Source organism: Neovison vison, chromosome 8, assembly GCF_020171115.1.
Source record: "Neovison vison isolate M4711 chromosome 8, ASM_NN_V1, whole genome shotgun sequence".
Taxonomy (NCBI): domain Eukaryota; kingdom Metazoa; phylum Chordata; class Mammalia; order Carnivora; family Mustelidae; genus Neogale; species Neogale vison.
Window position 1 is genome coordinate 41525783 of NC_058098.1, and position 16541 is coordinate 41542323.

General features: G+C 43.6%; 1 protein-coding gene across 4 annotated transcripts in view; it reads right to left on the minus strand.

The window, feature by feature from the left end:
* KIF16B (kinesin family member 16B) overlaps window positions 1-16541 on the minus strand; it is a 290601-nt gene that overhangs the window by 119302 nt on the left and 154758 nt on the right. For all 4 annotated transcript variants that reach the window (XR_006386154.1, XM_044263478.1, XM_044263477.1 and 1 more), the window contains exons 16-17: window positions 5048-5130; window positions 3538-3626 (exon numbers count right to left, since the gene is read on the minus strand). Coding sequence is in view for 3 of the 4 variants with exons in the window: in XM_044263478.1 (XP_044119413.1) it covers window positions 3538-3626; window positions 5048-5130 (172 nt within the window). In the remaining variant the exon portion in view is untranslated. The remainder of the gene's footprint in view (window positions 1-3537; window positions 3627-5047; window positions 5131-16541) is intronic.

Genomic DNA, 16541 nt, shown 5'->3' on the forward strand with positions numbered 1-16541 from the left:
ATTTAGGCCAAGAATATTTACACCTGTAACCTCAAAAAAGGTATAAACAACATGGCGATATTTTATTTCTGCCTCATTTTGTCAAGATGCTGGAGCAGATACCTCGTGACACCCGTAAATCAGAGGAGGAAATTTTTCTCCAATTACGTTTTAATTCATGGGCAATCATTCTCTATAGCAGGTGGCAAGTTGAGGGGGGGCTAGACGTCAGGGAGCATGAAGTCAGGCTGGTGAAGTATGGAGTAATTTTAATTTGAGTTTTTACAAATGAGTACTGCAGGGGTAGCAGAGACCAAATGTGCCTCTGAACAGCAGCATCAAATGCATCTAGAACCATCTCCTCAGCCAACTGCAAGGCAATCTAACACAGATGCTGTTCTCACTTGAATTCTCTGATTGCTGTGGTCTGATTAATTTCATCACGAGACCATCTTCTCATTTTTCTGCTTGAGGGTCTTGAATGTGACCTTGAGATTATTCAAATAACTGCAGTGTCAGTTAGGAATTGACCCATGTGACAAAAACACATTCCTTTACAGAATAAGCCATTTTCCACTATTTGGAACATCCATGCCCAGAGAAATCGGTGAAAAACCTTTCCCAGACGGATCTGTGTATCCTCCTAAAATTTCACTCTTAATCTGTTTGCTAAACATTTCCTAAGCATATTATGTGAATGACACTTTAAAATACAGAAATTAATATGACAAGCCTCTGACCTCGAAAAACTTCCAGTCAAATAGGAAAGACACTCACACAAGCCAAACTCTTGTGCACATGCCGGCCCACACTGGCCTTCCCCGCCTCCCCATCTTAGGAATCTGCCCAGCTATTTACATCTGAAACCTGGGCATGATTCTTGACTTCACCATGTTCCAACTCTAAGGCTACCACCCAGATCCAAGCTACTCTCCCCTTGCCACCTTTCTGGGGCTTCAGTGCCTTAGATTAAATGTCCCCTCCTCAGAAAGCCCTCCCTTATCATGCCATCAAATACTGCTCAAGACATTTCATTTCCTTTTCCCTTTCTGCACTTATTTGTAAAATTACCTGTGACTGCCTCTCTCTTCTGGCCAGCTATAAAGGGACCCTGTAGGGGCTGCTGGCAACTGTGCCCCTGGGCTAGAGCCCTGCCCCACGTCCACAGAAGGTACACAGAAAAGACATGTTGATTGATGAGTGTCCTTTACACAGAAGACCAAAACCAGATGAAAATGGAGAAATGTACAGTGAGGAAGGAACACTGACTCTTGACTGGATGACATCTTCCAGAGGAGCTGGCCTGGGTACTGTGCTTTAGAGGACAAGTATGTGCATCTGAGAACGCATGCCAGGCTCTGCAACTGGCAAAAGACAAGGCCCAAAGGCATGGCTAGTCCAGGGAAGTCTGAACAATGGAAAGGGTCCCTGAAATGGCAGGAATCCAGAGCACGCACACAGACGCGCTGAGAGGACAGATCACACAGCGGGGGGCCTGAGTGACACAGTTAGGAAGTGGGATTTTATTTTTTTAGACCATGGAAAGTCACTGAAAAGTTCTGAAGGTGAAAAATTAGATACTCTAAACTACCTTTTATAAACATTGAGAAAAACTGTTGTAACTTAAAAACCAGCAAACCACCAAAAGTGGCATCACTTTGAAGAGGACTAAGTACACCTCCACCTATGTTTGGAGGAGAAAAAGAAAGGATTTGGCTGCCATCTGTAAATGCAAGGAAGAGAGGGGCTCACAGTCGGTGACCCTGGGTCTCCAAGAAGTGAGCTGACAGCAGGTCAGTTTTTGGGTTTTCGAAGACACTGAAAGGCCATGTTAGCATTTCCAAAGAGTTTCAAAGTAAAAGGCACCAGGATCGAGGACAATGAAGCTAGTATCTGGATTCCAGGACTGGGGCCGGGTCCAGGGTGGGGAGACGATTCCAAGCAAGCATGCTACACATCCCAGAATGTTTCGTCAAACAGTACTGAACAGATGGACAGGACTCCTCACACTGAAATTAACGCTAACGCCCTGCGTTTGATCCTGAACACAGTGAGGATATGAATAACTCCGTCTCGGCCACAGTAATGGGCAGCTGCTCAGACTGTAAGGGATCAGGGACCTCTGACAAAACGTGCCTTCCAAAACATCGAGAACCCAGGCACTCAGAGGGCTTTCTCAACAGGACTTATTCAAGGCTGGTTTATCTGAAGAGCGCCACTCTCAAGAGCGCTGTAGCCACAGGCGAGAGCTGACCCGTACAGACAAAGCCAGTTAACCGTGGCCTGTGCTTGCATGAGTTCTGGAGGGAGGGAGAGGCCCAGGAGCCTGCCGTCACGATATTGCATTAACTGGGGGCTGATTTTTTTTCCCCCTTTGGGTTTTTGTTTGTCTGTTTGTTTTGGCTCAAGCAAATTGTCTAATCTGGGCCTCAGCTTGCCTATAAAATCAGGAATCCAGAAACATGATCAAAGGTCCCTCCCAGTTGTAAACTCCTGTGAAAATGAAGAAATTCCTTGCAGGTACACCGGCTTTCCACAAACCAGGGAAGGGACTTGAGCTAAGGACGGATCCCTGCAGCTCATCCTGGCTCAATGTCCACTGAGCTGAGGTAGGGTTGGGCAGGAATTGGCCCCAGGTCTGACTACACCCCTGGCTGGAGAAGGCGCCACTGCCTGGGCTGGGAATCAGGAGCACATGCTCAAACCACAGCTCTAACTGTGAGACCACAGGCTGGCAAGCCGGGTTAAATTCTCCACATGTCAAACAGGACAGCATCAAGGTGAGGATTATGAGGCAGTGGATGTAGGAGGCTGAGTGCTGTACCAGACACACAGCCACTTCTCAGTACAGGACAATACTAGAAGACGTCGTTGTCCATTTTACTTCACTTAGTTAGCTTTTGCATTTACCTCCGCCGCTTTCTAGGACATTCTCGCTGCAGGAAAGATAAAATTATGGGGCCTCATGAAACTAGAAAAGTCCCCAAAGTCCTTTCTTCCAGTTCTCTGTTCTTAGGCATTTTCACTGTCACCACATCAGCCAAGCAGACCGCCCAAGGCCACCCAGCCACGAAGTCCATCTAAAACACGATCGTTTGTGTCCTCAGGGGTTCCCCCAGGGCCTGTAAGTAATAAGTATATATTCTCGTACTCCCCCATGCCCTAAAAATCAAAGTTGTCTGTTATGACAAGAAGTTTACAAAATGAGATGAAAGTGCCTAAGACCAGGAGATGATGCACTGAGTAATCAGAGCCAATTCTAAAATATGAGACAATGACAAAAGTGATAACAAAGTCTGTAACAGTCCTCACTAATGATTCTTATGATGTGAAGCAAAAAGTCCGAACACACAATCCCACTTATGTCGTGATTACAGTGAAGTACAATTACGTACGTACAGAGCAAGCGCTGGCGAGCGACGTGGAAAATGACAAAGGCTGATCTGCTATGGAGGTGCGACTGCAGTAGTCTCACTTTCATGGAGTGACTCGAGTGAGGCTGGCACAATAAACACACCAGTGACAGTCACAGCGAAGGAGGCGCTGCTGTTCACTTACCCCGGGTTGTACAACATGACCGCGGACAGGTTCTCACAGGACTTGGAGAGGTCAGTCATGGACAAGCTGAAGGAGGACAGAAGGCCACTCTAAGAGCAGACACAGGGCAGAGCGGTTACCTCAGTGGGGAAGAGAGGGCCAGCGCCCTGGACTCGCTGCTTTCACCTGGTGAGAAGCAATGAGGTGCACACACACCCACCCACTCCCCACCCTCCATTAGCACGCACCGTAACTGGTCTATCCGAGGACAGCACGTCACGGAGAGCCGGGCGATGGATGCCACTCAGACCCAAGCCTCAGCTAAGCCCAGCAGGGCCCCCGGGGCCCCAACACGTCCAGACTGGCGAAGCTAGCCAGGACCTTTACCACCGTGGGGCTCTCCACGACCACACCACATGGAAGCGGCGGGAAGGGTCACCCTCATTGCTGGCAGGAGCCCTGTCCTGTTCTCAGCAGCACTCACTACATGTACTGAGGGAGAAAGGTGAGGAGGTAGAGGGGGAGACCCAAAAAGGAAGAGCTTAACCTGTTTGCTTCTGAGGAAAGGTACAGGAAAATATATTTTCCTTCCTCTTGCCCTCTGCAACTGTGAACCAAAGGGGACCCTCCAAGGAGACCCTGGGCTGGAACAGATATGAGGCTTCACTGGCAGCCCCAGAGAAGGCTGGGGTTTGCAGCTTTCTTATTTCCCATCGAAGGCACTGGCGCCCTCGGGCAGCCCTCACGAAAGGAGGTAGACATGGGGGCTATATGACTTGGGGTGAAGGGCAAACACTAAAGGTCAGCAGGTCAGGGCTGCAGCACAGGTTCGCCACTTGCTGGTGAGGGAACAAGTGAGTCTCAGTTGCTTATCTTGATCATCTGTGACATGGGGATAGGAACAGCCACTGGGCAGATAAAGCAGTGCAATACGTGTAGAAGTTTCATACAGTGCCCGGCTCCTAGAAACATTAGCTGTCGTCTCTACTTTCCTCGGCCTGAGGACAGTGCAGTGTCCCCATACAGATTTCTCTCTCATCTCCCCCTCTCTCTCAGGTCCTCCACCCAACTCCCCTGCCCAACACTTCAGGTGCCCTCTGGATGTGTCTATCCAACAGCTGTCCTAAACTCACCCCCTCTCTGCTTCACACCCCAACCAAAAGTCCAATTCACTGTGGCTGAAAATAAAAACTAAGCCACCTTTTGAATGAAAGTGATTCTGATATTGGGTTAACTCCTAAAACAGATCCTCATATGTGGAAGTCACTCTCTACTTAATGCAAAAACAATGCCTAGCTCCTTTGGGGGCTGGAGGGGTGAAGAGAAGGGTCTAGAAAGAGCCATTTCTCCTGCTCTGGACTTCACCAGCTTGCTGTCCTACTCAATCAGCTAACCATCCAACGAGCAACTGCTCCCTAAAATCAGTGTATGCTACAGAATGACTTTTCCGGTTCCAGACTCCGGAAAATCAAAACCAAGCCTCAGTCCCACCAGGATCAGAGTTGGCTCCTGGAGATTTTAGGTTCCTTACCTTCCTCTTCTCCCTGAGCTTGGCAGCCTCCTTAGGGTGGTTAAAGCGAAACATATTGGTTCTTCCCAATAGTATCACAGCACCTAAGAACATACAAAAACACAAGTAAGCAACTTGGTTGGTTGACAACATCATATTGTGGAATTTTACATTTGAAATGTAATTTCCAGTGTGCTATAAAACAGTAATAATAAGGGAAAGCCTTAGTCTCCAAAGTCTGCTTACATAAGCCTATTTTAAATCTGCAAATATTCTTATTTTTACAGCCAAGTGTCACAATACTTATATTACCAAGACAGAAGTAATGGATTCCAGCATTATATTACAAGATTTAAAACTTAATATCCAGATAATTATACTCTTGATTTTGAGAAGAAAAAAAGAAATACATTCTGCAAAGTGATGCTGTACTACCAAGCAAAGCATATGGTCACAAACTTGGGAAATCTTTATTAATGCCAACAAAAGAAGAGATCCCAAAGGAAAGTGCTTTCAAAGGAAAACATGGCGAAATCGGTGGAGTCCAGGAACCACTACTAAAATCAACTTCAGAACGCAACAGGAAAGAACTTGTGTACACGCAGGGTCTATTTCCATGTGGAAACACTGCTTCTTGTTAAAAGCCTCTTAAAATTTAGATGGCCACATCAGACATATGAGGAAGGCTCCCTTTGACTGACCAGGGTCTTCCTTGTTTGGAAAATGCAGAAGAGGTAAAAGAATTCAATGTAAAAACCAAAGGTAACAAAAATGTTAGGTGGAGGGCACATTTCAGCATGATTAAGCAAATAATCAAACAAACACTCTCTATCGCTAAGAACTGCTCAGAGCTGGCCCGGCTGCCGTGCAAGGCAGTGAGCTCCTAGTCACTGGAGGCACCTAAGTAAGGGAAGTGATGTTCCAGAAGAGATTCACTGCGTTCTCTGGTCCCATCCATATCTGAGAGTCTACCACACCTCAGAAAGACAGCCCCATGATCAGGCTTTGCCCAGAAAAAGAATGCAACTTATTTGTAAGACAGAACACACATGCACTGAAGTGAACCACACAAGATGGCAGAGGTGTTGAGCATCTGAGTGACACACGCAAGGCTGACGTAGGTGGGGACACAGCAAAGCTGCACATGGCAGCGAGAGGACAGGGAAGATGGTTCCAGTTTGGGGTAACCGTGGGGAAGGGCTAAACCTTAGCAGGAGAACAGCCCTGTCATGTTTTGGGAGAGGAGGGAGTCAAGTCCACCCAAAACGCAGGGCATTGGAAACAGCAGCAAGAACAGATACTGGACAGATGACGGAGAAACATACCGCGAGGACCTGGAGAGATGGGGAACATGCACCAAAAGTCACAAACTGATGGCCAGAGAAAATCTCCAGTTCATAGATGTTTTGTGTACCCCATGAAACTTTTTAAAACTGAAATTGCTAGCTGTCAACTGGCAAAAATCTGAAGTTTTCACATAAAGTTCTGAGTTTCTTTCTGATTTCTCTTTGAAACCTAGAAGGTACAGTACAGTAGATCTTATTGCCCCTTGGCAAAAACGCCTGAGCTGCTTTAGACATGTGACCTCTTGGTGACCTCTTGATACCTGTCGTCACCTCTTGGTGACCACAGGTATCATCAACCTCTGCCCTTGGCTACTATTTCCACCTGGACACTGCAAGTAATATCGTAGCCCTAGGGAGCTACTTTAGGGCTTCAGACCAGTAATCCACCTGCCTACTCAATATATGCCTTCATGTTTTCAAAAGAATTTCAAATTCAACATGGCTGAAACCGAAGGGGTTTAGATCATAACCCCAGGGAGCAAATGAAGGGTCAGTTGTGGTGGCTGTCATCATTCAGTGAAAATGGAGTCAATATGGAAAGAAGAACACAGCTTTCAGGAGACTTGGATGGACAGCAGTGCATACTAACCAATTTACAGTCTATGTATCCCCCGTCATGTAAAACTGCATTCGTAGATTTTCCAGTTATGGAAAGGCACCACGGCCGTAATTAAGAAAGGTGCTTTCCATGCCTCTCATGACCATGGCTCAGAACGGGGTGGCATACAAAGAAGTCAAAAGTTAAGCAGCCATGTCTAGGATATACGTATATTTAATGCTCTCAAAGTGAAATTAGAGATTAATAAGGCAATCACATTCAGTGTGTTAATTACATTTAATCCAATTCTTTTTTTTCCCTTTTAATCAAATGCCTAGCCATGCAGGTTGAAAATTGCTAAAATATGTTAATGGAAAAAGAGAATGGGATTTCAGAGACATATTTCATATCATATTAAATCACTGAAAATAATCTTGCCACCCATGTATTTGCATGAAATATACATAAAAATCCCTGTACGAGTTATAAAAGAAAACAAAACTACCTATGACCATTCCTTGTTTCCATTCAAATAAGGTACACAAACTGCCTGGCATATAAGAAGAGGTTCTGTTAAGGCTGGCTTCTATTTCATTAGATTCCTTTACTCAACAAACCTAGTGATTTAAAACATTTGCTTCATTTTTACCTTATGCTGCTGTTAATTCCTTCATTCATTCAACAAGCACCTCAAGAACCAGACCACATGCTACAGAGTCATACACATGCCTTGCCCTTGTAGGAGGGAGAGGTGAATAACAAAAAAAAAAAAAAAAAAAAAAAAAACCTCCACAATCAGATGCAAAGCTACAACTGAAGGAAAGATCCCCTGCCCAGTGCTCAAAGAGCCCATAAGAAGGCTGATTATAGCAGAGATTAGGGACAGAGGCCCTGAGGGAGGTGGGAAGTGGTGCCCAAGACAAGCTCTGAGGATGAAGCAGGGGGAGCAAGGGAGTACGCTATGTAAAGGTCCTCCGGCAGTTAAAGATGAAGGCAGTGGTGGTGGTGGTGAAGTGGAGAGCCTAGAAGACAGTTAAATACTTACAGCAGAGGAAACAGGGAAGAACAGTACACATGATGAAGCTTAAGGGAACAGACTACATAGACTTTTTCACTATACAGTGAAGCAACCTTTATTTCATGTAGCTTCATAGGAAGACCGTGAAGGGCTTTGTGCAGCAGCATTACATGATTAGAGGAGAGTAGAGGAGAGTTTGGGCAGAAAGTTCATTCCTTCAACTGTTTAAAGAAGGAACCAAAGCGGGCAGGAATAGATGAAGATAAACAAGGTAGGAGGCAACTGCAAGTGTCCAGGTCAAAGGCGACAGTGGTTCAGCACTGGACTGGAGAGGAGGGAAGGAGGAAAATAAACAAGCCAGGAAGACATTTGGGGACAGGATTAAGAGGACTCCACGATGGGCTACATATGGGAACAAGGGAGGTGAAGGAGATGCTCCTGCGTTTTGGCTCTGAATAACTAGTTGGACAGGGCACTGTTCACACAGATTGAGAACACTGGAAAAGGACGGACATTGGGGTGGGAAAGAAATCGTGAGCTTGGTTTTACACATAATAAATCTGAGACGCTTTTGGCAGGTGGAAATATGAAGCTCTAGAAGAAAAACCTGGGACATCTATCAATCTCTCGGTCTACCAACTTACCTACAGACCTACTTACTCTCAAATACATATAAATACATATAAAACATAAATGTACATATAAAATACAAATATATATAAAACATATATACACACATGAACATACGTTAAGTGTACACAGCTACCTAACACTTGTGTGTAAGGAAGAGACCCAGAGCGTATGCCTTGCCCCAAACTTTTGATGTGGCCAAGGGCAAGCTAAGCTTAACCTCTCCAGAATTCAGTTCCTTTTCTAGTCATCAAACTGGATACTTTCTAAGGCTCCTTCCAGATCTTAAACTCTCTTTAACTATGAACTACTCCTTGATCTGAGGTTAACATGATTAATCACAGCAGATGGACTTTTCTGATGTACTTAGTTTGTAATTTTCGGAGCATATCTAAGCCTCCTTGAAATATATGACAGCTTCTCTGAGATTACCTCAGAGCCCATTAAATACCACAAGGTAGACAAATTCCAGATGGTCTTTAAAGGAAATGGAAAGGAAATGACATTGTAAAAGAGGACTCAGAGGCACTTGTTAACAACCCCCCCCCCACAAAAAGTCACTTAAATCTCCGTGAATGAAACCACTGATTGCTGATTTCATAGAAGATTTTCTGCTTCAGTATTTCAGTACACTGAAAATGAAACTAAACATGTAAACATTTCTAGGGATTTTCAAGGAGTATAGTGACAAAAATCATTAATGTCACTATTAATTACCCTCCTCAAATTTTATGTGAGATTTTCTAATTCTGCTAACTGCACAAGTAAATCAACTCTTTTTTTTCCTCTTAAATGCTGTCATATGAATATTTCTGAGGTAACAGTGTACAAATTAATTAATTCCGGGTTATAATTAACAGAAACCTATAAGAAAACTGTATTCCCAAAAGTGAATGGTCCAATGTGATATGAGTTTAGAGGCTGGAAAAAACGGGGCCTTGTGACATTCTGCTTCAAGCTCTAAATTCTGAATTTAATCACTTTAGAAAGCCCCGCCCCACCCCCCCATACATACATAGGCTACAACACACTATTAAAGCATGCCTGGTGAGAGAGGTTTTCATTTTGGGTATAATCACCAGAAAAGCGAAGCTCTGCCTGGGAACAAAATTTTCTAGAATGGTACTGAGATGTAGGTTGGGGTGAAGCAAGATGGGTGAAGTTCTTTTTTTTTTTTTTAATCTTTTTTTTTTAAGATGTTATTTATTTATTTGACAGAGATCACAAGTAGGCAGAGGCAGGCAGAAAGAGAGAGAGGAGGAAGCAGGCTCCCCTCGGAGCAGAGAGCCCGATGTGGGGCTCGATCCCAGGACCCTGGGATCATGACCTGAGCCAAAGGCAGAGGCTTAACCCACTGAGCCACCCAGGCACCCAGGATGGGTGAAGTTCTTAAAATGTGCTTATACGGGATAATTTTCCTTTGGATTTAAAACATATGCAAAATATTTGTATTAAAATAAGCTATGATGATGGCACCATCAGAGGACCTGATAAAGAGAAGGACTAATTTCCACTAATACATGCCAGACCTTGAGAACACATTACTTAATATGCTCGAAGGCCTTGGACTCTTATGACATTGGTGTTATTATTTCAGACACCTGACTTATAGTAATTCTTCTCTAACTCAAATGGCTTTGGGCAGAGAGATGGGGAAGATTAAGGTCTTACATGGTACTTGTGGTAAGAAAATTTCATATGAATACTAATGAATTCAAACAGGACACATGGCTTGGGGTTCACAGCTGGCTTGGAAGAGTGACAGGCACTCAGCATCAAGGGTAGCAGACGTAAGTGTCAAAGCATGCCCTCAGGTCCTCTGCTGGTGTTTGTGAAGGATATAAATACACATGATACCTTCCCAAAAAGCCACATTGGCCCCGTCCCGTCCCTTCCAGCATTTGTAATTCAAATATGGATTTACAACTTCCTGTTTTAGATAAATCACTTAAACTCTTGTTTACTCTTGGTAAAGTAAAAATTGCAAACCTGGATTGTGAGACTCTGGAAAAGAAAGTAAATCGATTTTCAGTCTTTGTTATTGAGGTTTCCAGCCAAATAATCCATCAAGAATTATTTGCCCAACTGTGTGCACGTTGGAGCTGTGTAAAATTCTACCTGGAGCTGTGTAAAATTCTAAGATGCTCTAGTCCCATCCCCCAATAAATGTTAGGATGGTGGTGGTGGCATACATGGGAACGGAATTTTTTTCTTCTGAAAGCCTCGGGGGAAATACAAAAAGAGTATATGGAACAAGTCTCATCCTTCTGAAAGAAAATGCAGAAAGTGTATGAAGTAAGTAGAGGGTGATTCCAGACAGTAGACCATAAAATGGCAAATTCTAAGGTACTGAATGGAAGGCATTATACTAAGTGGTCAAGCTATTAGTAACTTTACTTTGTTTCATAGTCTTTGTTACCAACAACTCCACTTATTCTGTTAGTAACAAGCTCAACTATTCAGTTCTAGCCTCCTACACACTCCAAGCTGTCAATATTTTATTGTTCCTTCCAAAACAGTTCTTCCAAAACATTTCCCTTCTCTCTAAGCAATAATGGTCTCTTACCTCCATTTGTCCCTTTTGTTACTGCCCATCTCCAAATTCCCTTGGGCTACATACACACTGCACCGTCCTTCACTTCAGCAACCACATTGTGCGCCTACCGCACAGTGTCCAGTCTGTGGTTCCCAGGTCCTACTACACACCCAATATGAATGACTCAGCAGCCCTGGCCCCCACTGCCCCGTCCACCTCACCTACCCTACAGGCTTCAGACATTTCTTCACTATGCACTTTGGTCAAGCATGTCTACGTCACATGTATATCACTTCTTCACCACAGGCCATTATGACAGATACCTCATCGTCCACTTCAGAATTCAGCTTTGGGTAAGTTTCTCCTTTTTTTGGCAGTCTACAGCACATCAGCAGAGGGGTTTCAGTTCTGCACCAGATGGAATAAGCACTCCCTGCCCTGTCTCTCCCACTGGAAGCCACTATAGTGTGGAGAGAATACAGGCTGCAGCTGGTTGAGGGCCCTGAGTAGTCGGCAGGCTGAAGAAGACAGGGATCTGAAGCACTGATCGGGGCAAGGGGAATTTACCACTTTCCCCCTCCGGTGTTCCCCAGCTTAGCTGGGAGGAAATTAAAAAGCTGACATCAGCACAAATGAGAACTCCAGGAGATGCCTTCTAGTGAAGGTTGGAGGAGGAGCAAGAGGGTTCCCTGACAGCAACATAGTTGGGGTTGGGGGGATGCCTAAACTTACAAGGAAGGGGGAAATCTCTCTCCAGTTAGAGGGTGGGGCAAACCCTTGTTGCTTCTTCCTCTCTCTGCCCACTGACTTCCTGGTCTCACACTTGGGCACAAGAGCAGGAAGAACATGAAACATGAAAGAGGACTAGATAGGTTCAGATTTCTAGCCAGATGACAGAAAAGGAAAGACTCTTCAGTGTTGACACAGAAGGAGAAGTTGAGGAAATCAACCTCACAGAATTGTTTATGAATTGAGCCATTTAGATTTGACCCTCAATAGCACACAAAGACTTCAAGAACTGACCTAAGATACAGACCACTGCTCGGGTCCCAGACTGACTCTTGGGTAGCGCACACACGGGGCAGACCAGAATAGCACAAAGCCTTTGAAAACTGAACTGGCACTGAAGCTAGAACCACAGACCACAGAGGCTAATTCTAATTTATAGTCTGAATCCAACCAGGTCCACTGTCTGCTAAAACAAAACAAAGCAAAATCAATGTTTCCCAGAGGTTTTCAACAGGACTCAGAGTCTCATAACAAAATATCAGAAATGTCCAGGATGCAATCTAGTATTACTCAGCATATGAAGAACTAGGAAAATCTCGATGTGCATGGCAAAAAAAAAAAAAAAAAATCAAGAGATGTTATGTGGAGATCACAGAGATGTTGGACATATTTGATAAAGATGTTAAATCAGCTATTATAAAAATATTCAAATGCAGAATAATCTTGAAAGGTAAAATGTTATAACCAAGAAATAAAGGATATAAAAAGCAATCGATTATTAAAACTAAAAAAATACAACAAGCAAAACTGGATGGGTAGAAGGGTGGAGAGGATGGAGAAAGAGTCCATAAACTTGAAGACAGACCAAATGAAATGACCTAATCTGAAAAGCAAAAAGAAAAAAGTTTACCAAAGGGTAAAAATAAGTAAAGAGAGCCTCGGGGACCTGTGGAAACAATACTGAAATACTTATCAGTCACATAACTGGAGCCCCAGAATAAGAGAAGGAAGAAAACAGAGCAGAACAAAATATTTAGACAAAGAATGGCTGAAAAATTCCCAAATCTGGAGAAAGACATGAACCTACAGATTCAAGAAAATCCAAAGATCCAAGATCCAAAATGGGTAAATGCCAAGAAACCCATGCCAAGGCACAGTGTCAAGCCTCCCTATGGGATGTGAAGTTGAAAGTTTTAACATCTAAAATGGAACAGAGAGATTATGAAAAATAGATGTGTTGACGCTAATAAGAGAAGATGAAGCAAATAAGAGAAGAAGAGTTTAAAGAGTCTAACATTTGGATGTTGTGTACACCAACATCTGGGCACCAAAAAACCACCCTCAGTGTGATTGGTTTGGGTGAGCAGAACTCCCATTAAATATTCATCAGCATTACCTGTACGACTCAGTGAAAAACTGAAGTGAGGAAAAAATCTAATGATCTTAAGGGCTTGTAAGCAAGTAGAGGTGAGTTCAATGGGAGGCCAGCCACCGAAATCTGCCGGCTGCCTGTAGTGTTCAAAAGGACTCTTGTTCATTACATACCTTGGCTAAACTGCTGGAAGATCCATTTCCCTTGCTAGTTCCACTAAAATTCTTTTTTTTTAATTTGCCACTGAACAACTCACAGCAGCCCTAAAGCAAATGAAAATTTTATCAAAGCCTCCTCAGCTCCACTCCCCAGACAGTCACCTGTTCCCTCTTTCTGAGTGCCTGAATAGATGCAAATATATTTTGGCACTGAAGCATAACACATTCAGATGCACCTAGGTGTAAAGTCCCCAGATGCAGTTTTTGCAGCATGTGGAAAAAGAAAGATGAACATTCAACGGCTCTGACAAACCCACAAGACGACCAAGGGAGTCCACTGATATGAATAGGAAAACTGATTACCTCGTTTAACAACTACCAGCTGTAAAATAACATTTTACAGGAAAAAGACAAAAATAAGAATAATTAACATGAGAGAATAGGTCCTAGAATTGCACAGAAAATGCTCAACTACTTTTTGAATCGTAACTCACTTGATTTTTGCACCATTTCATATTAAGCATAGGGGGAGTGGAGGAAAAGAAGACAATGAAGAAGAAAAATCTAAGGTCTAAAACTTTACCAAGAACAGCTCAAGACCTATGGCCTTAAACACCTTGGTCAATTTCATGCTTTCTTCTCTAGCAATTGCCTCTCTTTCTACCAAATCACACTATACGATTATTCTATGAAATCATTCAGTGCAATCATTCTATAGCACCGTGGGAGTAAGGGAAGCCAAGCTCCAGAGAACATGGCAACTGAAGAGCATGGGCAGACGCAATGCTACAACAGCCACACACAGTTTCTGGAAGAACTCAGAGAATAGGAGGAGAGAAGCTTCATACACCAGGCTTACAGCAACATATGTTATATATGTCATTACAGTTCATTCTCTCAGTACTGGCAAAGGTTTTTTATTTTACTGATGTTATCATATGGAAACACTCCTGTAATTTACGGCAGGGGAAATACTGTTTATGCAATCTGAAAGAAGTAAGGCTGTTCACAGACGCAGGTAAAAAAAATTTCCCTGTGATGGTGAAAATCTTCTAAATGTAGGTAAATCTCCTATTAGCTGACATTCACAAGTATCTTAAGCGATCTAGATAAGGAAGTGGTAATTACTACCTGTGCTTTTTAATGGGACAGCCTAACGAACACATTTCCAAACAAAGTAATTTGCTAATGAAAAGAGATGTTTAAATACCAAATATCAGCAAATACTGGAAACTGGCAGGGAAAAGACAGAAGCTGTTGGTAGTACAGGGTAAACCCAGAATCCAGTCAAATGTAGAGTTACTACAGTCAGATCAGTGTGATATGGGTTAACATCCATTTGAATTCTCTGTTCTTGATACTTTTCCTTAAACTTCTTCATGGGCAAAAGCCAAGGTCATTTTTGGAGTATGAATATACTGCCATGCTTAATTCTGTTTCCCAATTATTACTATATTTTAATGAAGTCCATATTCTTCTCTTCTTCACAGTGGTCTCGCTTTTTATGTTAAAAAATCAAATCTTACATTTGATTAATCTGTCATTCAAGCATCCAATTCTTCTTTTTTTTTTTAAAGATTTTATTTATTTATTTGACAGAGAGAAAGATCACAAGTAGGCAGAGAGGCAGGCAGAGAGTGAGGGGGGAAGCAGGCTCCCCGCCAAGCAGAGAGCCGGACGTGGGACTCGATCCCAGGACCCTGAGATCATGACCCGAGCCGAAGGCAGTGACTTAACCCACTGAGCCACCCAGGCGCCCCAAGCATCGAATTCTTAATTTCACCTCCGGTCATGATCTCAGGGTCGTGGGATCAAGACCCACATCAGGCTCTGCACTGGGGATTAGACATGTTCTTTACTTACTGAGCATGGAGCCTGCTTAAGACTGTCTGTCTGGGGGCGCCTGGGTGGCTCAGTGGTTTAAGCCTCTGCCTTCAGCTCAGGTCGTGGTCTCAGGGTCCTGGGATCGAGCCCCACATTGGGCTCTCTGCTCGGCGGGGAGCCTGCTTCCCCCCTCACTCTCTGCCTGCCTCTCTGCCTACTTGTGATCTCTGTCTGTCAAATAAATAAATAAAAATATTTTAAAAAAAGACTGTCTGTCTGGGGCACTTGGGTGGCTCAGTGGGTTAACCTTCTGCCTTTGGGTCAGGTTGTGTTCTCAGGGTCCTGGGATCAAGTCCCTTATCAGGCTCTCTGCTTGGCAGGGAGCCTGCTTCCTCCTCTCTCTCTCTCTGCCTAACTCTCTGCCTACTTGTGATCTCTCTCTGTCGAATAAATAAATAAAATCTTTAAAGGAAAAAAAAAGACCGTCTGTCTGTATGTCTCTCTCTCCTCCCCTCTACATCCCCCTCACCTGTTCATACGTTATTACTCTAAAAATTAAAAAAAAAAAAAAATCTTGTAACTATAGCTGAAAATTCTTTTGTAGTCTGCCTGATCAAAAACTCCCAATTCTTCTCCAGAGGTTAACACCATTCCAAAGTAGGCATGTGTTAGTGCCATTCACCTCTTTTTATTTTTATTAAATATTTTCATAACCTAAATCAATACAGTATATACTTTGTGGGTTTTTTTTAAAGATTTTATTTATTTGACGGAGAGAAAGGAATCACAAGTAGGCAGAGAGGCAGGCAGAGAGAGAGAGGGAAGGAAGCAGGCTTCCCGCAGAGCAGAGAGCCCGACGTGGGGCTCGATCCCAGGCCCCTGGGATCATGACCCGAGCCGAAGGCAGCGGCTTTAACCCACTGAGCCACCCAGGCGCCCCATACTTTGTGTTTTTAAAACATGTTCCAGTTCTCATTTTAATAATCCTCAAAAATTAAGAATTGTTGGGGCCCCTGGGTGTTTAGCCAGTTAAGCATCCAAATCTTGATTTTGACTCATGTTTTGATTTCAGGGTTGTGAGACTGAACCCTGCGTTAGGCTCTGTGCTCAGCAGGGAGTCTGCTTAAGCTTCTCCCCATCTCCCTCTGTCTTTGCGCCTAACCCCTCAGGTGTGCACACAAACTGTCTCTCTCTCTCTCTAAAGAAATGTTAAGTAGAGAAGTCTAACCCCTAATTTTTGAAGGATTAGACATGTTCTTTACTTGCTGGAATCTTCTAGTCTTAAAGTATGTGCATTTTTTAAAAAGGTATTGTCTTGCTTTTTTCATGTAATTTCTTGAAACACAAAGTCATCCTGCATTTCA